The sequence below is a fragment of the Protopterus annectens genome, chromosome 6.part1 (assembly GCF_019279795.1).
Source record: "Protopterus annectens isolate FY-2018-M chromosome 6.part1, PAN1.0, whole genome shotgun sequence".
In the NCBI taxonomy this organism is placed as follows: domain Eukaryota; kingdom Metazoa; phylum Chordata; order Ceratodontiformes; family Protopteridae; genus Protopterus; species Protopterus annectens.
Window position 1 is genome coordinate 33,502,799 of NC_056738.1, and position 24,814 is coordinate 33,527,612.

Sequence of the window (24,814 nt, forward strand, 5' to 3'; positions counted from 1 at the left end):
AGGGAGGAAGAGAATTAGTCCTGATCTGAAGAGGTAACAGAGGATATAGAAACCTGGTCAGAGGAATCAGTCAGTGTCTTGCCTAGGCCTTTTATCAGGAGGGGGATGGGAACCCGTGATCAAAGTAATTAAGTCTTCGGCCATTTTAAGCATCTGTTTCTTTGGCATAGTTGACTGTCCAGGAGAATGCTGTACTTGTTTCTTTGACTTTAATGGTGTCTTTGGCTGTACTTTGGCTGCAGCAGAGGATTTAATAGTAAGCTGTGAAGGCCCAAAAACACCCTCACAGAAGCCGATGCCTGCTCAGCGGCTCCGGACCCTTCTGAGGGAATATTTTCCGTAGGCCCAATACCTTGAGTATCCAGAGACCTAGTTCTCTCCACATGGGAGTCGGGTACGGCCTGTGGCTCTGAGGTAGCGGGTGTCAGGGGCTGCGAAAGCACCTCACTGAGAACCGGCGACTGGCCTAGAAGAGGTTTTGTCGTCGGTTTTGGACCTCGGATGCCTGTCCTTTTCCTTGTCTTAGTGTTTTTTATGAATTCCAGTCGTCGGTTGTTCCAACGGCATTATATAGTTAAACCTTCGGCCAAAGTAACGTAATGCAAAATCAAACAGACGTTTAATAGTGCGTTTGTTGAATCTAGCACAAAACCGACTAGTAACGTCATGGTCAGGGCCTAGGCAAGGAACAGTAAGAATGAAAGTCCTTATGAGGTATTTGCTTCCCACAAGAAATACAATTGTTAACTTTTATTGACATTGGTCTGGAGCAAGAAAAAGTTTCCCCAACGGGGTACTTAGCTTTATTGAAGACTTTGGTTCTGAAACTCTAATTCGAAAATCTCAGGAGTCAGCTGACCGGCACTTGCAAACTGCTTCTGCTTCGGGCACCACGCGGCAAGACAGACAGAAGAAAATGGCGTTGGTTGCATCTTTTATACCCCCTGGCACACTGACGTCAGGGAAGAGAAGACAGCAACCGACGCCGGACCTAGACTTTGGAACTCGGGCCGACTGCAGGTAGCCTGCCAGCAGGATAACCCAAGTGTAATGACGATGAACATCTTGTTTCTGAGCCTCTGCCCACTGATTCTGTGGCAGATCTGGCCAACCATTTGGAAATGGCAAAGTATGGAAATGAAATCTGTACCCCTGGGATACTATGTTTAATACCCACTTGTCCTCGGTAATTAACTGCCAATTTTGAGCATTAAGTGCTAATTTACCTCCAAGGGGGCTGCCAAAAGATAAGTGCTTGGTGATGGTAGAAGGAAGTCATTGAGACTGCTTTATGTAGGGTTGTGCTTTGTTCCTCCAGATTTGGAGGTGGAGGCACCCCATTGCTTTGACCTGTAAGAACCCTGTGATTGGTATCTAGAGCCTTTTGAGTGCCTGGATTTGCCTTGAGAGGCTCTGTTGGACACAGGAAAGGACCAATTTTTAGTAGGCTAGTGCCTACTGAATCTGGGTGGCTGCACTTGTAAGAAATCTTTTACAGTTTGCATAGATTTAGCTTTGTCTTCCAATTTCTTTAAAACCTCTTCTGCCTTATTACCAAACAGAGTATCATGCTGTAAAGGAGCATCCAACAATTTAGCTTTAACATGATCAGGCAGATTTTTGCTCCTTGAGCCAAGCATGCCTTCTAATCACAGATCCAGTAACTGCGGCCCTGCAAGAGGCCTCCAAGGAATCAAAACCACATTGCAAAGTATGCTTTCCAACCTGTTCTGCTGCATGCAATAATTCCTGTACTTCTTTATTTTCCACAAAATCAGAAATAATAATTTTCTGTTTCAATAGGCCTATAACATGCTGTTGATATTTAAGCATATGAAACTGGCAGTTTAAGGCCCTAATTGCCAAGGTTGCAGACGTATAAACATTCTTTCCCCATCCATCCAGCACCCTGGAATCTCTATCAGAGGGGGTAGGATTTTTGGCTGTAGAGGCCTTTACACCTTTGGGACCCTGTGAGACAGTTTCAGGATTAGCAGCAGGATTTTTGAATAGAAATTTGTGGGAGTCAGGAACCCTGTAATATCTGTCTGGCTTACTAGGAGCCGGAGGTAGGGAATCAGGAGTCATGCTTGATTCCGAAAACACATGATCAACCATGTCTAATACAGGAGGTATAGCCAAAGGCCTATGCCGAGGAAGGAGGAGGAAATCCATAAGCCTCTTTTTTGATTCAGAGTAATCTTGAATCTCCCAATGAAAATGATCCCTTAATGTATGCAAAGTTTCTCCAAAAGAATAATCCTCAGGAGGAGATGCAGATGGGATGGATTCCTCTGCATCTGAATTTTCATAGGGTGGTACAGAAAATTCCTGATCAGAAGAGGAATCAGAAACCTGATCTGAAGATTCATAATCAGTGTCTTGCCTAGGCCTCTTAGCAGGGGGGGTTGGGAACCCCTGATCAAGGTAATTAAGCCCTCAACCATTTTGATCTGTTTTTTAGGCATAGGGGCCTGAGCACGTGGCTCATGCATCTTTTTTTAGACTTAGAAGTTGTTTTTGAAGCTGGCGTCAGTTTTAAATAAAAATGTTGAGGCCTGAAAACACCCTCAGAAGCCAGTGCCTGCTCAGCGGCTCCGGACCCATCTGAGGGAGAGACATCGGTGGGTTCAATACTCTGAGAATCTCGCGTCATGCCAGACTCCGCATAGGTCTCGGTAGAGGCCTGCGACTCAAAAGTAGCGGGCATCAGGGGCTGTGAAAGCGCCTCACTGAGAACCGGTGACTGGCTTAAGAGAAGCTTTGTTGTCGGTTTTGGACCTCGACGGTCTGTGTGTCTTTTTTTTTGTGTGTTTTCTGTGTACTCCAGTAGTCGGACTGATATCAGACAACATTTCAGGGTAATTAAATCTGGATCCAAAATATTTTGAAGCAAAAATATACAGACGCTTAATAGTGCATTGGTTAAATCTAGCACAAAACCGACAGCAAAGGCACATTATGATCTGGGCCTAGGCAAGGAATACAGTACAAATGAGAATCCTTATGAGGTATTTGCTTCCCACAAGTAATGCAATTAACTTTTACTGACATCGGCAAATAGCAAGAAAATGTTTCCCCAACGGGGTATGTAGCTTTAATTGAAGACTTCGGTTCTGAAACTCGAATGCGAAAATTTCAGGAGTCGGACGACCTGCACTTGCGAACTGCTTCTGCTTTGGGCACCGCGCGGCAAGAAAGACCGAATAAAATGTCGTCGGTTGCATGTTTTATATCCCTGACATCATGGAAGAGGAGACAGCAACTGACGCAGGACCAAAGACTTTGTTATTCAGGCTGACTGAGGGCAACCTGTCAGCAGATTATCCAAATGTAATGACTGCAACAGTGAAACACGAAGAACATCTATACAGTTCTAGCAAAACTGTCTTATGCCACAGGGAAGAGTGCACTGCCGGAGAATTCCAACTTCCAGACCAGGTAAGTGTCACCATTTACACAAGCTCTGTACTTGTTCAAAGACAGCATCTGCATTTATAATCTCCAGAGAAGTAAAGTAGAGAAGGAAAGAGACTGCAAGCTTTACCACTGCTAATACAACACCCTTATACTTGCATGTGTGCATGCTCACACAAACTGTAAAATGCCCCAAGTTGGAAACGGACAGATGTTAACAGCTAGCCTAAGGAAATGTATATAACTTTTACTTCTAAAACATTTTTCTGGAAATGCTATTCAGTCAATATCCAAATGATAGACAATTGTCTCGCTGCCACATTTTGAGGGGAATAGTAATAAAATACAGGACATCAGAGTCAAAGGGATAAAAAAAATATCTGCAGAATAATCACATTAAAGAGACTAAAACATGTTGTAAAGAGAGAGTTTTGTTCATACCTCTCTGTCAGACAGCTCCTTCCACTGTGGCTGGCTAATCCCAATAGTGTCGAGCATTCGGGAGAATTTGAAACGGTTCTCAGCATTGTCAATATACTCAGGAGAAGTGCCCAAGATCACACACTGTTGACGGTGAAGAGACATGGCAATGTTGTTGGGTAACTGTCCACCCATGGACAGAATTACTCCCTCCGGGTTCTCCAGTTCATAAATATCCATAACCACCTGCACAGAATAAAAATTAAATCACAGGTGGAAAACAGATAAAAACATAAGAAATGCAAAGCACTACAAACATAAAAAAGCAAAATATAAACTTGTACCTTACACATGCAAATAACTTCAAAACACAATTAAGCTGAAAACTCTCTTGTAGCTACCAGCACAAGCAAATTAACCATCCAAGTACACTGGAGCCTCAGCTTACCAGCCTTCCAGGTGTATTAAATCCATGAGCAAGTTACTTAACACTAAACTGACATTTGACAGTTTAACCAATTTAACTTAATACAATATTTACACAGATTTCAATACATACTCAATGCAGGAATTTTACATCAATTGCTCAGTTCCTGCCTTCACTTACAACTTAGTTCTCTACCTGAACATTACTCTGCACGCACGTACTGTTCCCAAAAAATCAATTATTTCCTATGAAATTTGCTCCTTCACTTTTATAAAGATCCTATCTGCCAACACTTTTACCTTTCTTACAATATTCTAAACTTCCACTGCTGCTCATTTAAGATCTTGAATTCCATTTTCTAGTAGGTTCATAGGTTGGTACTATGCTATCAGCCCTAGGGCCTACACAAGCCAAGCCATAACAATTCCCTGGCTATTTCTTCCCATACTGACATGATCCCCGGGGTGAATTTCCTTTCTCCCATCCAATCATCAAAGTTTCTTTTGAAGAGGGCCAAAGAGGCGCTCTGCTTGACATGTATGGGCAATCTATTCCAGAGTCTGGGGAGTCTCTGGGTCAGGAACCTATCCCTCCAGCATGTTTTGTTTATTGTGATGACAAGATTTAGATCCCTGGAGCGTGTGGCTCTGAGGGATTGGGATTTCTTTAAGTGTAGCATGTCCAACAGCCTTGGGTTTGACATGGCCTTGTGTGTATGTTAAGCAGAGATCGCCTTGGAGTAGACGATATGCGACACAGTATGCCTTCCTGGCAATTAAAAGTACTATACTTAGTAAGGTCTTGCTATGATTAGGCAATTCAGATCCCACATCCCAGTACAAATGAATCACTTCCTTAGTTAATAACATTTGCTCAATTTCTATCAATGTTCTTACTGGGATTTTTTACAATTTGCCAATTCATTACATTCCCAAATGGCGATTTCCTCTCTTTCACATCACATCTCCAACATTTGCTATTTACCTGATGTAAAATCCTCTGAAGTCAACTTGGACTATAAAATTACCCATGAAAGCATTTCCAGGCCAGAATACCTAACCTTCTAGACTTTCCTGCATATTTAGGTGCAGTATAGATTTTGTTCCTTTGGTCCTTAGTAGCTTAACATTTTACAATCTTTTTTAACCTTCAGTGATTTAAAGTCATCATGCAATATTTTACACTTCCTACTAATTATGGCATTTTAAAAGCATCGTCTGTTCCAACTCAATTAAACTTTACAGGAAGTGGTCTTTTACTTACAAAGAGAACATGGTAGGGAATGCTATAAATTAATCCCCAACATGGAAGGTAAACTCTAATCTGCAAATCAAATTCCTGCTTAGTCAAATCCTACTCCTCCCTTTTGCTCCTAAGCTGCATGTTATCAATATGCTGGTTTCTTTGAAAAATTCTTGAAGTAAATTCTAGTTCCATCTTGCTCATTTTCTATATCTTACCTACATAAACCCCTTTTGTAAAATCTCCTTTCTCCATTTCCGCAGTAGCTTAGTTCTTAAAATCTTTTTGGTTACTTTATATTCTGCACAATTACTATTATCTTTAAGAACTTGCATTCAAAATCTCTAACTGCCCCCTCCCCCTTGCAACAATGTCCTTTTCCACTTTCAAGTATAACCTTCTGCTTGAGTTATGCATAGTGTATGGCTTTACTTGATTTGATGCAGTACTTTAATCAAACTTATTTTTGGCGTATCAACTTATCCCATTACATTTTTGCCCTCTTTCCTTCCTAAATAAATTCCTTCAACACTCATCCATAACTTCTCCACTGTTTGACAGAAATACGCTAGACCTGTACATAAAGACTAAAGGAACTAAAAGCATTCTCACTGCTCCAATTTATCATCCATAGCCATATTAGAGTTTCTAGTTTCTTAACGTTTTCATTACGTTTCGTTTTAGTCTCTTCCCACATATCCTTTGTTGCCATAACAGAATCATTTTTAATCTTATAACCTCAGAAGTATGGTTATTTCTGAAATTTTATGCCAGGGTGCTAGTTTAAAGCTGCAGCTTTCATTTTACCTTCATGTCATATCCCAAGAAAGATCTGAAGCTGCCTCAAAATGTTCCACAACACTGATGTCTTTCTGGATTTGTCAGGTATAAAACAATATTTGCAAACAAGGCTAATTCTGGGTACCACACCAGTTATATCCTTGAATGTGAGAATCCCTTATTCTTTTATTTTCTTTGTAATGGCTCTAGATATAAAAACAAATGGAGGGGAGGAAAGACATCCCTACCAGATTCCTCTTTTCAAACTTTAGAGACAAGAATCATCTCACCTTAAATCTTGTTTTTTGACCTACTGTATTTTATTTTGAATTTGTTAATCATGGTACAAGCACTGACCCCAATGGACCAATTTCAGTCTTAGCCTGGGGGACACTACTGTGCTTATCTTCTCCCCGTCCACATTTAAGTTAACAGAAGAGCTGTGCAGAAAGGGCAAACTATACCACCTAAGCAGTGAGGCCAGGCTCGAAGACTTCTAGATGATTCAGTCTCAGAGTAAAGAAACACTACTCTGCCTTTTTCTAGACATAATCTCACTTAGAATCCTCAGCTTAAACAGCAGCAGATCTAGAAATGCAATCAGTGCAACAGAGATCAGTAGGACATTTATTATGTTAAGTTCTTACACAACTGTACAATGTCGGGACTGAAATCACCACTGCAGTATTCCAAGCAGATGGACTATTCCCAGACCTCAAGGGAACAGAAGGAAGGATGGTTAAGAAGGAAGGATGGTTAAGAACAGCCCAAGAGTTCTGACAGAACTGACCTAGCAAAGGTAACTCTGGATAGTACAGTTGGGTAAGAATTCATCATAACAGCAGATCTACTGTTCACTGTTGCAGCATTCCTAATCAATGAGTCATCACAGTTGACTCCCTACTGGAGTACCAAAGTTTTACCTACCCAAGATCATATATCCAATGTGTGACCTCAGCCTGTAAGAGTAGGGGTATACAGTCAGATGTACAACTAACTCCACATACCATCTCCAAACCAGGAACCTGAAGACGCCTGAGAAAGACACTGATCAGCAAGGAGAGGCTAAGCAGGAAGGGAAAGGAAACCCCCTTGGCTCTAGGATGCTGTCCACAGGACAGGGACAGAGGGAGAAGAGAGAGAGGCAGCAGAAAAAGTGTGCATAAGGGAAGGGACTGTGGGAAGGAATAATGCAACAGTAATCAGTAGAACGCCTACTATTAAGTTCTTACACAGCTGTGCTATGTCCTGACTAAAATCACTGTTGCAGTATCCCTACCCAATGGATAATTCTCAGGGCTGAAGGGGCCATAACAGTTGCTGATTAGTAAGTTGCAAAACTATCCAACAGGCAAGAAAAGAGTAACATAACCAAGCCAGCTCTGGACATTGAGTAGGCATCAATCCCATAGTATTTAGTGAAGGTGTGTACAGAAGACCACGTGGCAGCTTCTAATACGGCAGTGGCATCCGCTCTTTTGTAAAAACTTCAGAGAATCCTACTGCCTAGTAAAATGAGCTCGAGGATATGACAGCAAAGACTTGCCATATTGAGAATAACAAAGAAAAATAGCCTTAGAGATCCAGCTTGCAACAGTTTGCTTAGATACCGGTTGGCACAGTTCTGAATCCACAATGTTGCTCAGATTTTCAAATGGATTTGGTTTTATCCAAACAGAATCTTAACTGTCTGTGAAGATGTATATGGTGTACGAGCCTTTCTCCCTAGTCCTGTGGGTTGGAAAAGAAAGTAGGGAGATTTATAGCCTGGGTGAGAAACAGCTCTTTCACTACTTTACGCATAAAGAGTTAGCCCTTGGGGTCACTCTGTCCTTGTGAAAAAGAAAGAGCAGAATGGCCATGACAGCCTGAAGCTCTGAAACTCTCATAGCTGAAGCGAGAACCACAAGCAGAATAGTTTTCCAGGTGCAGAACGTGAGATTAGCTGAGGCTGCTGGTTCAAAAGGAGGAAAGTGAGCTTTTCCAGCATAAACTTCAAGTCCCTAGGAGGGGTTACACACTTCCTTGGTGGTCTAAGATGCAGCACCCCTTTTAGGAATAACTTGACCTCAGGTCTGGGTATAAGTGGAATACTGAGGGGTAAACGAGCAGAGATGACTGACTGGTGGACCTTGATGGAAGAGTAGACTATATCTTTAAGCATGAGTTCATACAGATTTTTTTTTTTTTTTTTTTAATTATGGAAGGTACACCCTAATTTGTTGGGGTCCTGTCCATTCCTGTGGCGCCAAAAGGAAAATCTCTTCCATATGGCTATGTAGGATTATCGAGTGGTAGATCTCCTGCCTTCTCAGAGAGCCTTAACTACATCCTCAGAAAAGTGGTGCATGTAAAGAATTACAGCCCTATCATCCACAGGATTAGGTTTAGAGATGACAGGATGAAGTGTAGTAGTGACCCTTTCTGCTGTGTGATGAGATCTGCTTGTAGTGGCAATCTCTAGTAGTTACCCCTGGTTAGATGAAAGAGGGAAAGTACAGTTGTGTACACTTGCCATAAAGGTAGATGTTCGAGTGCATTCACTGCTGAAGTCATCACACTTGGGTTATCTGCCTGCAGGTAGCCCTCAGTTGGCCCGAATAACAGTGTCTTGGGATTTCTGCGTTGGATGCTGTTGCCTCTCCATGATGTCAGGTTGTCAGGGGAAAAAAGCATGCAGCCAACGCCATTACATCAGTTTTTTTACCCCAGATGTCAGGAGCCCCCAAAATAGGAAGACATTGGAACACCTCCAGTAAAAAGTAAATATCTTTGCCATAAGATATGGCAAAAAAAAAAGTATCAGTAGAAAGTATAGATAAGTCAGAGGGCTGGAGGGAGGGTAACCAGGACTGCAACAGTGAATACACTCGAACATTAACGGTAAGTGTACACAACTGTACTATGTTCTTCGTGTTTCACTGTTGCAGTCATCACACTTGGGTTGATTTCCCAAAGCTGAGGAAGGGTGGAGGCAGTCAAGAAGTATTATGGCTGGCTAGCAGGCCTTGTAAGACTGCTGTAGCAAATCCAGCTCTGGATTTAGAAAAAAAATAGGGCAAGTGGTAATGCTTGGTGAAGGTGTGTACAGAACTCCAGGTTGCAGCCTCTAGGATGTCCCTGGTAGGGACTCCACTGAGGAATGCTGTAGAGGTTGGGGTAGCCCTAGTGGAATGGGATCGGAGCCCTGTGGGGTAGGTATTCCATGGGTGTTTGTAGCAGAAATGGATGCAGTGTGCTATCCATTTGGAGATGGTTTGCTTTAAAATGGCCTTGCCCTCTGCTCCTGTAGCAAAGCTGACTACCAGCTGGTCAGATTTTCTGAAAGATTTAGTCCTGTCAAGGTAGAACCTAAGCTGTCTGTGCACGTCAAAGGATCCTTTCCCCTTTATTCTGAGGACTAGGAAAAAAGGTGGGTAAAGGGATGGATTTGGTTTAAAGCCACACTGGATACAACCTTGGGCATAAATGATGGGTTAGCCCTGAGGGAAACCCTGCCCGCATGGAAGATGATGAAAAGTTCCACAGCCATAAGGGCCTGAAATTCAGACACTCTTCTTGAAGTGATGGTTAGAAGTAAGGCTGTTTTCCAAGAGAAGAATTTTAACCCCGCTGTAGCAGCAAGCTCAAAAGGGGGAAGCGTGAGCTTCTCTAGTACAAAGTTAAGGTCACAGGCAGGAGTGGGAGCTCTTCTCGAAGGTCTTAAATTGTTCGCTCCTCTCAGGAACCGTTTGACCATAGGGTGAGAAAAGAGAGGTGGCTCAGTATTGCAATGAGCTGAGATGGCAGAGGCATGAATCTTACTTGGAGAAAGATAGGCCTTCGTGGAGCAGCTCTGCTAGATAATCTAGGATGTGAGGCAAGGAGGGCACGGTTGTGCCCTTTCCCTATGACTGGCACCAAGAACGGTATCGTTTCCGCTTTTCTGAATAGGATTTCCTAGCACTAGGCCTCCTGGCCTCAAGGATGACATCCAGCACCTGTTTGCTGAGGATTGCCGGTGATGTATTCAGGGAATAAGCCAGGCTGCTAGGTTCAGGGTTTGCAGCTGAGGATACAAAATCTGGCCCTCCTGCTGGGACAGCAGAGAGGGGGTCTGATGCAAGTGCTATAGTGGCACTGCTGTCAAAATGCTTAAAAGTGGGCACCAGTGTTGACGTGCCCAGTCTGGTGCAATCAGGATTGCCCTTAGCCTGCCCTGTTTGATCTTGAGTATTTTCGAGAGTAGAGGCAGAGGGGAAAGGCATAGATTAAGAGATTTTCCCATGTAAAGGAAAGGGCATCCACTTTCCATGCCCAGCTGTAGGGAGTTCTGGTGCAAAATGTGCTCAATTGATGGTTTAGGGGGGAAGCAAAAAGGTCCACCTCTGGTGTTCCCCACCTGTGGATTAGAAGCTTGAATGAGTTGGGGACCAGTTTCCACTCGTGTGGGACCATTAGATTTCTGCTTAAATCGTCTGACAGTGAATTTTCTTTGCCTGGCAAGAATTGAGCTTGCAGGTGCACTTGATTGCTCAAGGCTGTGATCCACAGAGTCATGGCTAACCTGCAGAATTGGTAGGAATGAGTTCCCCCCTGTGTGTTTATGTACCACATAACTGTGATGCTGTCTGTCTTTATCAAGAGTGGTCCTGGAAGGATAAGGTATTTGAAGGCTGTCAGTGCATTATGTACAGCTAACATTTCTTTTTGATTGATATGCAGGTGCATTTTCCTGGGCTCCATTTGCCTTGAATGCATTTGCCTGTCAAGTGAGCCCCCCATGCATAGTCTGATGCGTCTGTTGTCAGGGTTTGGACAGAGGGGGGTTGAGTGAAAGGAGTCCCTCGTTGTGGTAGCAGGCCTCTGCCCACCAAAGAAACTCTGTCTTTAGACAGGATATGGTAGGAATGACTGTTTCCAGGTCCTGAGAAAGTTGGCACCAAAGATTTTTTTTTAAGTACCACTGATGTTTCCTCATATGCAGTCTTGCATACGGAATTAGCAGTACACATGAGGCCATGAACCCTAGAGCCTGCAGAATTTTTCTGCGGATAGCTATGTTCTTGTGGCCATTTGTTTGAAGTAGGCTGTCAGATAAACTTGTTTTTCTGAAGTGAGGAATGCCATCCGGGATGTTGCGTCAAAGCTTGCTCCCAGGAATACAATATTTTGACTGGATACCAGTTTTGATTTCTTTTCGTTTATGGTGTACCCCAGGGAAGAGAGAAGGTTTTTTCACAAATGTCAGGTACTGCAACAGCAATTCCTAACTGTCCGCCTGAATCAGGCAGTCGTCCAAGTACGGGTAAATTTGGATATTTGTCGGCCTGCAATATGCGATGGCTGGAGCCAAGCATTTTGTGAATACTCTGGGCGCAGTGGATATGCCAAAGGGAAGTGCAGAAAACTGATAGTGCATTGATCCGGCCCTGAAACGAGATACTTCCTGCAAGACTCCCTTATAGGGGTGTGCAGATAGTCACCCTAGACTTAAAAGAAGCCTAACCAGACATCCATGGCTAGCATGGGTAGGAGCTGTTGCAGGGTAAGCATTTTGAATTTTGAGCCTCTGCCCACTGGTTTGGAGGAATACCTGGGAACCTTCTTGGGGTTGGAAGTGAGTGAAAGCAAAATTTGTACCCCTGGGATACAATGTTGAGAACCCATCTGTCTTGTGTGATGGCCATCCAATTCTTTGCATGAAGGGCAAGTTTTCCTCCTAGGGGCACAAGCAATTGGGCAGAGGTGGGGAGTGGAGTGGGGAAGTTATTGCGAGTTTTTTCCATAGGGAGGTGGCTTACCACTCCCTGCTTTGGGGGCGGGGGCACTCCATTGCTTAGATCTCTGCACACCCTGAGACTGTAATCTGGGTGGTCCATTTCCCCTGGGTCTGGTTTGAGATGGCCTGGAGGGGGCTGGAAAGGACCAGTGTTTGGAAGGGCAATGGCTACTGAATCTAGGGGGTTGTACTTGTAATAATTCTTAACAGTCTGCATAGACTTAGCTTTTCTTCCATCTTTTCAAGAACCTCTTCTGCTTTGGTGCAAAACAAAGTGGCCTTGTTCAAAGGAGCGTCTAGTAACTTTGATTTGACATGGTCTGGCAAGGTCTGCTCCTTGAGCCAAGCATGTCTTCTCAGTACAGAACCAGTGACTGCTGCCTGGCAAGATGCCTCTAGGGAGTCAAAGCCACATTGCAAAATGTATAAACAGGACAAAAAAGCACCAGCAAGCCAACGGTTTATTGGTTTTGTTTTGGAAATGTTTTAAGGTGGTTACAGCTTGCTGGTGCTTTTTTTCCTGTTTATTGGTTTTGTTTTGGGCACCTCATCCTCCTGGACTTGGTTTTGCACTTTGCAAAATGTGCTTGCTGACTTGGCTTGCAGAGTGCATAAGCTCCTGCAATTCCTTATTTTCTGCACAGTCTGTAAAGGTTGTCATTTTTTGTTTAATAAGTTCCATAATATGTTGCTGGCACTTCAGCAAGTGAAATTGACAATTTAATGCCCTAATACCAAGAGAAGCAGAGGTATACACCTTCTTACCCCATCTGACCAAAGATCTGTAATCCCTGTCTGAAGGGGTGGGATTCTTGGCTGTAGTTGCCTTGATACCTTTAAGCCCCTGGAAAATGATCTCTGGGTCAGCAGTAAGATTCTTGAAAAGAAATGTGCGAGTGTCAGGTACTCTGTATTACCTGTCTGGTTTCCTAGGGGCAGGAGGTAAAGTATCAGGAGTAAGACTGGATTCCATTAAAACATCGACACCCTCCAGGACAGGGGGTATAGCTAAAAGGCCTGTGCTGTTGCAAATCTAGGAATTCTCGGAGTCTCTTTTTGGACTGGGGATAGTCTTGGCATTCCCAGTGGAAATGCTCTCTTAAGGTATGTAAGGTTTCACTAAAGGAAAAATCCTCTGGAGGGGAGGCAGAGGGAATGGATTCCTCTGCATCTGAATCCTCATAAGCAGATAAGGGCATGTCTTCATAATCAGATACCCCAGAGTCATCGGACTCCTGGTCTGTTGAAGCTGCAGGAGACTGGTCTCTTTTCCTCTTAGTAGGGGAAGGCTGACTTCCCCTAATTAACATAATAAGGTCTTCAGCCATTCTAAGCATTTAGGAGGATGTGCATGCGCTTTGGTCGGTTTTCTAGGCATACTGCATATGTTAGGCCTAAGAAACTTGATAGTTTTAGAAAAAGTAGTCGTCTGAGTCAGACATTGGTAGTGCGAAGAACTGCCTCAGAAGCCGGTGCCTGCACAGCAGCACCAGACTCATCCAAGGTAGAGACATCCGCAAGTTTCATAGTCAAAGAAGAATCTCGCTGCATGTACATCTGGGGAAGCAGGATCTGCCATCTTGGCGACACTGGGTCTTCAAAAAAGTATCTAGTGAGGACACACATGATCACAATGGTTTTGGTACAAAATGACATTGCAGTGTTCTATTCCTAAGCAGAAAAGACACTGGGTATTAAAGTCTTTGCACAAGACTTGCCTACCAAACTTGCACTTAACTCTTCTAGCTGACATCTAATACAGGTAAGCAGAGCACTTTAGAAAGGTAAAGAAAGGTTGCCCAACAGAGCCCTTACCTACAATCAATCCGACGGATTCGGGACCTACATTCAGGCTGGTGGCAAGATAGTCTGAAGAATTACACACGTCCTCCTATATACCACTTTGCTTTACAGCTGAAGTCACATATAGGATTCTGTGAAATTAAAGATTTGGTACCCCAGCCAGACGCCAGTGGTGATAACCCATTGATTAGGAATACTGCAACGGTATTCTCAGTCGGGACGTCTTGAAAAGGCATCAATTCTTTAATGTTAAGTGAAAGTTTGTACAGAAGACCAGGTAGCAGCTTCCAGGATTGTCCTAGCATCAACCCCTTTGGCTGAAGTCCCAGAGGAAGCCACAGCCCTGGTAGAGTGAGCTTGAGGGCAAGTGGGTAAGGATTTGCCATGGAGTGAGGAACAAAAGGAGAGGGACACAAATACAGCCTGCAATGGTTTAAATACTAGCTGGCCCAGTTTGGAGTCCATGAATGAGACAAAACCATTGGGCTGACTTAGATTTATTTTCCAAATAAAATCTCAACTGTGTACATCTACAGAGTGCAGGAGGTTTCCCACCACCTCTTATGTAGGGTGAGAAAGTAAGCAGGAATGATGGCCTGATTGAGGGACATCTCATGTACCACCTTAGGTATGAAGGACGGCTCAACCCTCAGGAACACCTTTTTCTTATGAAAAATAATGATGGAATGTTCACGAGTGCCTAAAGTTCTAGACTTTCCTAGCCGAAGTGAGGGCTAGTAAGATAGTTTTACAGATGCAGATTGTGAGATTTATTGTACCTGCTGGTTCAAATGGAGAGACAATAATCTTTTCCGGTACAGAGCTGAGGTCACAAGCAGGGAAGCATAAGCTTTCTTGGATACAGTACCCCCTTCAGAAATTGATTGACCTCAGGCCTGGATAAACAGGTGGATTGAGGGCAGACATGCAGAGATGACTGACAGGTGGACTTTGATGGATGACTATGTCAGACCTGTATTCATGAGTTCACACAACTACTTTAAGATAAGAGGAATCTCTGATTTCATGGCGGTTGTGACTTTTTATGACACCAGAAGGAAAAAAATCTTCCATTTACTGTACAAGATGCCTGACTGGTTGGTCAGCATGCTTCCTGGAGAGCTCACAGTACATCTTCTGAAAATTGGTGCCTGAAGGGCATCAGAACCCCTTCATCCACAGGCTTAGGTTTATGAATGACAGTTTTGGATGAAGCAATGATACCTTCTGCTGTGTGAAGAGATTTACTTTGTGGTGACCAAAAGAAGTCACCAGTAATATTATTTATTTATTTTTTTTATCTTTAGACCTCTAGTAATATTTTCAAAATTAATGGGAGTGGAGGGACAGCGCAAGGAAACTTTCCTATCCATCGAAAGGAGAATGCAGCTCTCTTCCAGGCTGAGGGGCAAGGAGTCTTGGTGCAAAATGGGGGAAGTTGCCTGTTGCTCTGAGGCAAATAAACCTATTTGAGGTGCTCCCCACCTATTCAAAATGTCCCCAAAAGACCTGCCCTTTTAGGGTCCATTCAGGAGGGTCCTTGACAGAGTTGCTTACCAAGTCTTTCAGAATATTATTCTGTGATGGAATGTACACAGCAAATAGGGACATGTTCCTCTGTGTAGCTAGGTCCCAAGCAATCTGAGCTAGTCTGCATAATTGGTAAGAATTGTTCACTCCTTGCTTTTGCACCACATGGCACTGGTGTTGTTTGTAAATACTCAAAGAGGGTGGTTTCCATTGTGTAAGATAACAAGTAGTGTTTGGATGAAGGTTCTCATCTCTTTTAGGCTGATGTGCTCCTACTTGAGCTAGGGTTGCCACCTGCCCTGGACTCCGGATATCTGTCCAGGCCACCCTGCAGGTCTCATCCAAGGCCTTAGTGTATCTGGCTACATATCTTAAACTTGAGTTTGTGGTTTGAAGAGAAGCCTTGGACTGAGATTCACCTGGGCCACCCACCATGAGATCTCCTTTTTGAGACAAGGTATGAGGGAGATAAGACTGCTGGAACCATTTTGTTTTCCAGTATCACTGGATTTTCCTCATATACAACCTGGCTAGAGGACGTACTGGGATAATTGCTGCCATGAAACACAGGGCTCTTAGAAGTTCCCTGGCTCAGCATGTGTCGAAGGAGGACATGGAGTGGAAGTAAGCTGTAAGGCTTTGCACATTCTCTTGAGTCAAAAAGGTCTGCATCTTATTGGTGTCCAGTCTGTAGCCCAAGAACACCAAGTCCTGGGTAGGCCAAGGAGAGAGCTTTTTGTAGTGGACTGTGACCCTCAACTTTATGAGTAGGTTGAGGATGAACCGGAGGTGCTCCATTACGGTCTGCGGTGAGGTAACCGGGATCAACAGATTGTCTAAATCAAGGAAAATGTCAATTCCCTGAGTTCAGCAGAAAGCTATCACTGGTGCTAGACATTTTGTGAATACTCCGAGGGTTGTAGAAAGTCCAAAAGGCAAAACAAACTACAAGTGTGATGAGCCAGTACAAAACCTAAGGAATCTCATGTAGGAGGGGTTGATTTGGAATATGGAGGTAGGCATCCTTCAAATCCAACGAGCATACATGTGCCTTTGGAAGAATAAGAGGCAACAAAGGTCTGTATGAAGAGCATTTTGAAAGTTGGCACCTTTAGGAAGGGGTTTAGGAAGAAGAGACCCAGTATGGGTCTCCATTGTCCTTTGCTTGGAACTGGAAACAGTAAAGAGTAAAAACAATTTCAAACAAATTTGGCAGGTATTAGTTGCACTGTGCCTTGGGCCTGAAGTTCCTAAAGGACATCTGGAAGGAGCTGCAGTTGGTTGTATGAAGGAGGAGAAGGGATACCATTCAAGGGAGGGAGTTCCGACCAAGACATGGCATAACCCTTTTTTTAAAGGGAAAACTCCCACTAGTCCAAGGTAATCTTTTCCCAGTTTGACATGGGGTTGGAGTGGGTTAGTCTTTTGGAGCAGGAGTGGGTAGGACTGAAGAGGGGAGAGATTTGCAAGATAGTCAAAGTGACTTTTCCGAGAAGGGAAGCCTCCCAGATATGGAGTTCCTTCCAGGTTTCTCTGAAAACTTCTTCCTGGGTGCCTTCCTGTGTTTCTGAAGTGGTCTGGATAACCTTCTACTTAAGTGGGCTTGGCTGGCTAGTTCCTCTGGAATCTAGGTACAGAGATGAGCAGAATCTGTCTGCAATCCTTCATAGTTTTGCTTTGTTCGTGTAAGGCTTTAGACAAGTAGGCTGCCTGTGGGCTGAACAAAAAATTCTTGTCTATGAATGAATCAAAGAGCTTGGCTTTGGTTGCAGACTCATGCATAACTGTGAATGACAGACGGTAGCAGATGCTCTGGAAGAGCCTTCACAGCATCAGAACTACATTTTATACTGTGTCTGGCCACCCAAGTGGCCTGATTAACCAAGAACAGAATTTGTTTGGACTCTGAGGCCCAAGAATACACCCACCACTGCCTTGTTCAAACTGCCGAGGATGGACAACAGATATCTGGTTATCTGGGTGTGGTAGTTAATAGCCCTGAAAGCAGGAACAGACGAAGTACAGAAGCTTCTTTCCCCATCTATCCATGGCCCTATTGTACAGAAGGGAGCAGATTAAAAGGATTGTCTTAGGAGAGAGAGAAGCTGCAGATGAGTCTGCCACAGGTTTCGTTCATCTGGGGCTTTGTAGATTCTGTCTGGCCTTCTTGGAGCAGGGGGCTGTGAATCAAGAGATGTACAGGTAGACTGGAAGGAATCCAAATAGGCCTCCATCTGTCTAGACTTGCACTGAAACATTTTCATCATATTTAAAGCAGTCTCCCCCAAAAGAAGCCTCTTTCACAGGGAAGTCAGGAGAGATGCAGTCTGCATCATACGAGGGGACTTGGCCTAGGGAGTGGATTTGAGAGGAGTAAGCCTCAGAATGGACAGTCAGAGACATCTTCCTTTTCAGAGGAAGACAAATCAAAAGTTATTTTCTGAGGGGTAAAGGGGGTGGGGGAGCAAACAAAGAAGGTGGTTTCAGGCTACAATGGCCTTGATAAAAGTCAACCCACTTCTCTTTAGACAGAGGATGAAGGGACATGTTTTGCCTTTTTCTTTGCTGCAACATCCACTTAAACCAAGCAGGTCAGCTCAGACCCCTAATGTACCTCACTTAACATTCCAGGAATCTCTTCCCTGACTAAAATCCGCAGGATGCCTTCTGATCCCTCCCAAATGATAAGATGTAGTTCCCCTTTCTCAGTAGAAGCTCTCTCTCTTCAGTCGTATGACCCTGTGACATCATATTGGCCTCTGGTGGGGTTGTGGTAGAGGGCAACAGAGGTGGTCATATGTACTGTGGGTTTTATAACTTGAGAGGAAGAATCAAAATCAGACATGGCAGACTGTCAGCCAAGGCCTCCTGTGTTTTTTCTTGTGGGATACAGCTAGGTCAGGGAGGCAGAATCTGCTGTCATGGAGTGGGCCAAATGCTTAAGATATTGGATCTCAAAGTACTGAGTAAAGAAAACAGGATCGCAAAGTCTTGGGCACAAAGGATTGGCAAATGGGGCATGCCTTGTAGTCAATTCCATGCCAATTAAGAAAAGACAGTGTATGGGGGTCTTAGTAGGGAATATGCCTACCACACTCACATTTATCCCACCATAGCTGGCATCCAACACAGACGCACCAAAACAATTTACAGAAGTCAAGGAATGTTCCCCAACAGGGAACCTATCCTTTTTTTTTCTTTAGCAACTACAGTACCAATGAACACACAAAGATCAATCAGATGGATGCAAGCCATGCATTTGGCTGGCAATGATATACTCTGATTATCTACACTCATATCCCACTTACATACCCCCTATACCTGCAAGCACAGGTCATCAGAAGCAGGATCCAGTGAAGGTTAAGCGTTGGTATTCTGGCTGGACATCAGTGGTGAAAACCCATTGTCTGGAGTACTGCAACAGTGACTTCAGTCAGGACATCCTCCCTATCAGTCTCTGAAGTATGCATAGCTATCCCAGTTAGAACATTAGACTCCAAGGTTTGTGAGGTGACGAGTATACACTGGTTGCATGCTCTTGCACCAGGAGACAGAAACTTGCATGAAGTTGCAAACTTGGTCGCACAGACCCTTCCTGGAAGACTAGCTATGACATGCTTGATTGCCCTCTGGAGAACAAGGATTTGCATCACTGAGTGCACTTACCTCATCAATACAGATTTCTGAAGCTGCCATTTTGGTGAAATGCTGCTGACATTTCATCTCATTAACACAAGTTACAAGGAGCATGTACTATTGGCTTCTGATACGTCTCTCTCTGAACAGCAAAGGTAGAAGCTGAGAAACCAGGCAATAAGCTTGGGGGCCAGGAAACTGCCTCTACTGTTACAGCATCCTCAAGACTGACACTGCCATAATGGTCTTGCCTTCCTCTGAAATATCCTTTTCTCCCCCCATGCCTCTGGGGTAGTGTTCTTGCTTTTTGTGAGGTAGTCTCTCCTGTGGACAATGATGGATTCCCAACTATAAGCATGCATTACAGCTTCCAGTTTCTTCTGCATCAACCAGAAGGAAAGGGTGCATTTTCTTCTCCACATAGTAAGAGCTGAATTCATCCAAATACAGAACAAAATGGGACCCTCTCACAGAAAGAAAGCAGTCTAAATGTATATTCTTACATGGAATCTGACAACTGCAGCCCTACAGGATGTTCAGACCTATATAAGACACCCTGGGAACAAAATTTCTCTAGCAATCTTCCCTAGAGAGAGAGCACAAGACAGTGTATCAAGAGAAGGAAAAAACATGTTACTTATGTTTCATACTTTTCTTTCAAAAGATGTTCTGGATCTCAAGCTGGGCACAGCAACTGCAAACTTGCTCCAAGAGACAGCACACTCCTGTCACAAAAATCAGAATTCCAGACAGTGTGGATGGATTGCTTCTTTTATTTGGGACACAGTTACACATCTGAATTTGAGGAAGAATCAGCCTGTGCCAAAATATTTGCAGAGCTCTTGCATTCAAGCCAGCTGTGCAGATAGCCACTTATCTCAAACTATAAATTTAGTGATCCACACAATCATCTCCTATACGAACCATAATTTGTATTAAATTCCAGTATCTTAAAGCAACTTTTTTACTAAAACAAAATGCACCATGGTGCATCACTCGATTCATTCTTAGAAGCATTACACAGACTAGCAAACAGTATTATTGCTACATAACCACCACGATACATAAACATGAGTTAACAAAAAAGAAAAAATATACCTCAAATGAGATTTCATCGAAGTACAACCTGTCGCACATGTCGTAATCCGTGCTGACTGTTTCAGGATTGTAGTTAACCATCACGGTCTTGAACCCCATCTGCAATGAAAGTAAAAAAGAAAGATCATGAGAAGTTAAGCCCGATTACTACACTTCAAGTAAATCGTAAAGCAAAACAAAAATCCACTTGTTTTACAAGGATGGCATCCTGAGACCCACGAATCAATTTTGTTTTCCACAAAACTGCAAAGATGACAACGTGTGGCATTTAAAACCAAGACATGATCAGCCACGCACATTCTTCCAGAATGTAGTCAAACCAAGGGAGGAAACACTAACAGAACTGCACTATTACAGTCCCTACAATGAGTGCTGCAAAATGACAGATTGCTTTTCAGCAAATGGAGGCCTTGTTAAACTAAAAGGGTACAAAATTGTAAACTTGCTAAATAGGGAATAAAACACATCTGCCTTTATTCTCATCAAGAACTTCACAATGGCACACTAGAAATAGAAACTGTGGTTATGCAGTACCTGCAAAGTGAAGGACTAAGTACAGAAAAATTACTTTAGAAAGCACAACAGGATAGAGTAATGGATATCCAAAAGTAAGGGAAAACCAGTGGAACAGGAAGCAATAGGTCAGGTGCCATATGAAGATAATTTGGTGCCTTCCACAGGAAACCAGTATAAATGTTCAATTGAAGCTAGACAGCAGGGCAAAGAACAAGAAATTGTGGAAACTCTGATGCAGTCAATGTTGAGGAGTGATAGGCCAGTGAGTTCCCATATGATACAGCAACAGATGGCACAAGATGAAACTGATGTGATGTGTCACAGGAAGATGCTACAGAACCTTAACAGAATGCCTGCAGGAATTGGAAAACAAGGGATGTGCCCTCAGTTTGGAAGAAAATGAGCTAAGAGAAGAATTACTTGAGTTAATAAACAGTGGTCGAGTGGCGTTCGAAAGACATGCGTGAATGGGCATGCCTTCGTTGAAGGTTGGACATCGGGCTGGCACAGTAAAAATAGACTGCCAATCATTAGTGGACCAGAGTTCCTCTGTGGCAACCCCAAACCGGGAAAAGGCGAAAGAAAAACAACAATACACAGATATATCAAGATCAATGAAAGAAATAGACTGCAGAAGGTTAATAAAACACAAAAAGTCAGAAGTCTCATTAAACAAATGAACACAGTAATTAGGACTGTTCTTAGAGATCCATGTGATAGAACAGAAGTAAACAGGATATATTACTGTGCAGCTAAATTAATAACTGATAAAGTTTACCACAAGAACACAGGGAAGTGAGGGAAAGGAAGGAGGGAAATAGAATACCATTATGGAAATATCGAACAGAGATAATAAAGCAATTAAGAAGTGGACTGTTAGAAAACTATAGAAAAGGGAACAGATCAACAAAAATACTAAGAAAGATAGATGTGATAAAAGCAATGCGCAACATTAGAACAGATCAGGATCTATCGTGCACCATCTCAAATAAACTAAAAATTTCAGCACATGCAGAAAAACTTAGAAGATACAAAGATAAATGTAAAGGAAAAGTGCAAAATAAGCAGTTTACTGATGACCTCAAAAGGTTTTATAAAGAACTGGACAATTAGGTAAAAGGACTTGAAAGACCGCCAAAAATGAAAAAATAGATACATTTTGGAGAAGTATCTATGAAGATCCTATGGAACATAAAGATGCAAATGGATAGAAGTAGTAAAGGGAAGAATAAGAAGTTTAAAGGTACAAGATATAAAATGGGATGAAATAACAGCTAGAGAGATTCAAACAAAGTTAAGAAAAAGCCTCTAATTGGAAACCTCCAGGCCCAGATTCAATACCTAACTTCTGGTTAAAAGTATTAACACCTTTGCACGAAGATTTAGCCAGGAGTAAGAATTATTTTTATGCACACCCAGAACAGACACCAAACTGGCTAACAGGAAAAACCTGCAAGCTACAGTAAAATGATAGCCCAAAAACATGCCTTCCAACTACATATAAACTATATACAGGAACTGATGCAGACAGTTTATTGTCATTTAGAAGAAAACTCAATTCTGGCAGTAGAACACAAGGGCAATAAAAGAAAGTCATAAGCAATAAAGGATCATTTGTTGTTTAAGTCCTAGTGGAGAACTGTAAAAAGGGGAAGAATCCAAGTATGGCATGGATTGCCTACAAAAAAGCATTTGATATTATCCCTCATTCATGGATAGAGTGCTTAAAAATGTATAAGATACACCCCCACAATGACAGACTACATTACAGTGACCATGAAACAGTGGCATACATTTATTTAGCCGACGGATACATTACCGATGTATAACATGTCGAAAGCAGTGGAGCAAAATCCCAAAAAAGCGATCGCAAGAGTTGCGAATCACAAAATATCGCCCCCTTTTTGACCCATGGCAGCGCTCGTTTAGGTGGTTGGAAATGTTGAATTCGGTGTTTACAACATTCCCACCGTTTAGTATTCCGAAATTCGAGGTTTAAAGTCTGTTGTGCATGATCGAGCAATGCAGGCGCGATCAAATTAATGTATTCTGAAACAGTGGCAGACCACTTTGCAATTAAGCCATGACAAACGGCAAATTGTTATCCCAGGGATAAAAATTCAAAGGGGAATAATTCCAGGGTGACTGTCACCATACTATTCTGCCTTGCCATTAATCCATTAAGCTGTTTACTCAACAGCTTAGGCCATGGCTATAATCTGGCTCCTAGAAAACAAAGTGTAAAGACTTCTAACCTTCGCTGTCGATTTAAAACTGTACAGCTTATCAGATGAGGAACTGAAAACACAACTGCAAGTTGTCGAAACTTTTTCAGATGATATAAGAATGTCATCTGGTCTTGATAAATGTGCAAAAGCAACCTTTAAGGCAGGAAAACTGCAACGCCAGGAAAATATCAGTTTAGGACAAGAATGTGATATAAAAAAACTTGAGCAAGAAGCGTTTACATAAATATTTTGGGAACTGATGAATCAACAATAAAACACAAACAAATGCAAATAAGAAACTTAGTAAGGAAAACTTCAGAAGACTTAAATTAATCTTGAAAACAGCACTGACATCTAGGAACAAAATCCAAGCTATAAACCAATTTGTTCTTCCTGTCCTAACTTAACAGTTTTGGAGTGATTGACTGGCCCCAAAACGTGTTGGATAGATTAGATAAAAAAACGAGAAGGATGTTTCATGCTTACCAAATGATTTATAAAAATCAGTGCATACCAAGATTATATATTTCCTGTTCCAAAGGAGGGATGGGTCTCCTTGAAATTGATTATATGTACAGATCTGCAATTGTGGGACTCCACACATCTGCTTACCTCACAAGACCCAAACGTAGTGAAAATTTTAAACATGAGAATAAATCTAAGATGACTTCTCTGCTTAGTCTAGCAGAAGCTTATTGGCAACAATAAGAAATGGAAATCAAACAAGCAGATAAAAATCAAGCAGCAGCTGAATCTGCCAAAAAACAAAAAGAAAGAATACAAGGTGAAGGATCAGATGAGAAGGCAAGAAATGTGGAAAAAGCAAAAGTATAGTTGCAAGTATAGGAAACTTCTGGAAAATCCTCATGTTGATCAAGAACGAACACAGGAATGGTTAAGGAGAGGCAAATTCACAAGAGATGAAAGGTCAAAATTGGCGGCCAAAGATAGTGGGCTGCTTACACGTTGGTTTATAAACTCCACTGAACATGTGGGAGAAACAGACAATTGTAGGTTTTGTAAAACCTAATTGGAAACAGTTGCACACCTCGTTGCTGGTTGCTACATACTAATGGAAGAAGAACTGCATACTGAAAGGCATAATGTGGCAAGACTGCTGCACTGGGGATTGTGCAAACATTATGGTACTGAAGTGGCTGAAAAATACTGGAAACATGAGCCACAAAGCATAATAGAAAATGAAGAATTCTACATCACTTGGGATCATTCATTACAAACAGTTCAAAGATGCTAGAAAACCAGATATAGCGGTCCAAGAAAAGAAGACAAGAGTAGCACTTATCATTGCAATTGCCACACCCACTGACTACAGTGTCTTGCATACAGAGAGACAAAGTCATAAAATATCAGGATCTGTAGCCAGAAACAAGTGCAATGTGGAAAGATACCCAGACAGTCCCAATAGTAGTAGGCGTAACGGGTCAAAGAATTTACAATCTTATTTAGATATGTATGAACTGCTGGAGGAGTCATTACTGGGCACATTGTGGGTGCTGGGAAGAGCACTTTTGGCTGACATCAAAGACTGAAACAATACTAATTTCATGAACTTTAATCATACATAGGATTTAGGAGTGGGGTCCATTCCTGCCATGGTATTAGAAACCCAAAAGACTTGGAGAAATTAAAAAAGCACATCTCGTCACTATCTTAATACTAACTGGCACATTTTTCCAAAACTCGGGGATTGGCATGTGCATTTACAGACAGTAACTTCTTATCACAGACCACCATCATTTGCATTTTATCTGTACTGCCAACCTATCAAGTAAAGTCCTGGTTAGCTGCCCACTATAATAAAAAATGTGCATCTATTTCCTTATAGTTGCTACCATCCTGAAATGGCTGCCTCTATGAAGCATTGCCAGTGTTCCTTACCCTAACACTAGCTTCCTACATGACCAAAAGCAGTTTGACATGCAGGTGTTTGGTATT

General features: G+C 42.6%; 1 protein-coding gene across 1 annotated transcript in view; it reads right to left on the reverse strand.

Moving 5' to 3' along the window:
* CAD (carbamoyl-phosphate synthetase 2, aspartate transcarbamylase, and dihydroorotase) overlaps positions 1-24,814 on the reverse strand; it is a gene marked incomplete in the record, with an annotated part of 2,299,829 nt that overhangs the window by 1,221,561 nt on the left and 1,053,454 nt on the right. The window contains 2 exon segments of the mRNA XM_044075466.1: positions 3,859-4,083; positions 20,115-20,213. Coding sequence (XP_043931401.1) covers positions 3,859-4,083; positions 20,115-20,213 — 324 coding nt within the window.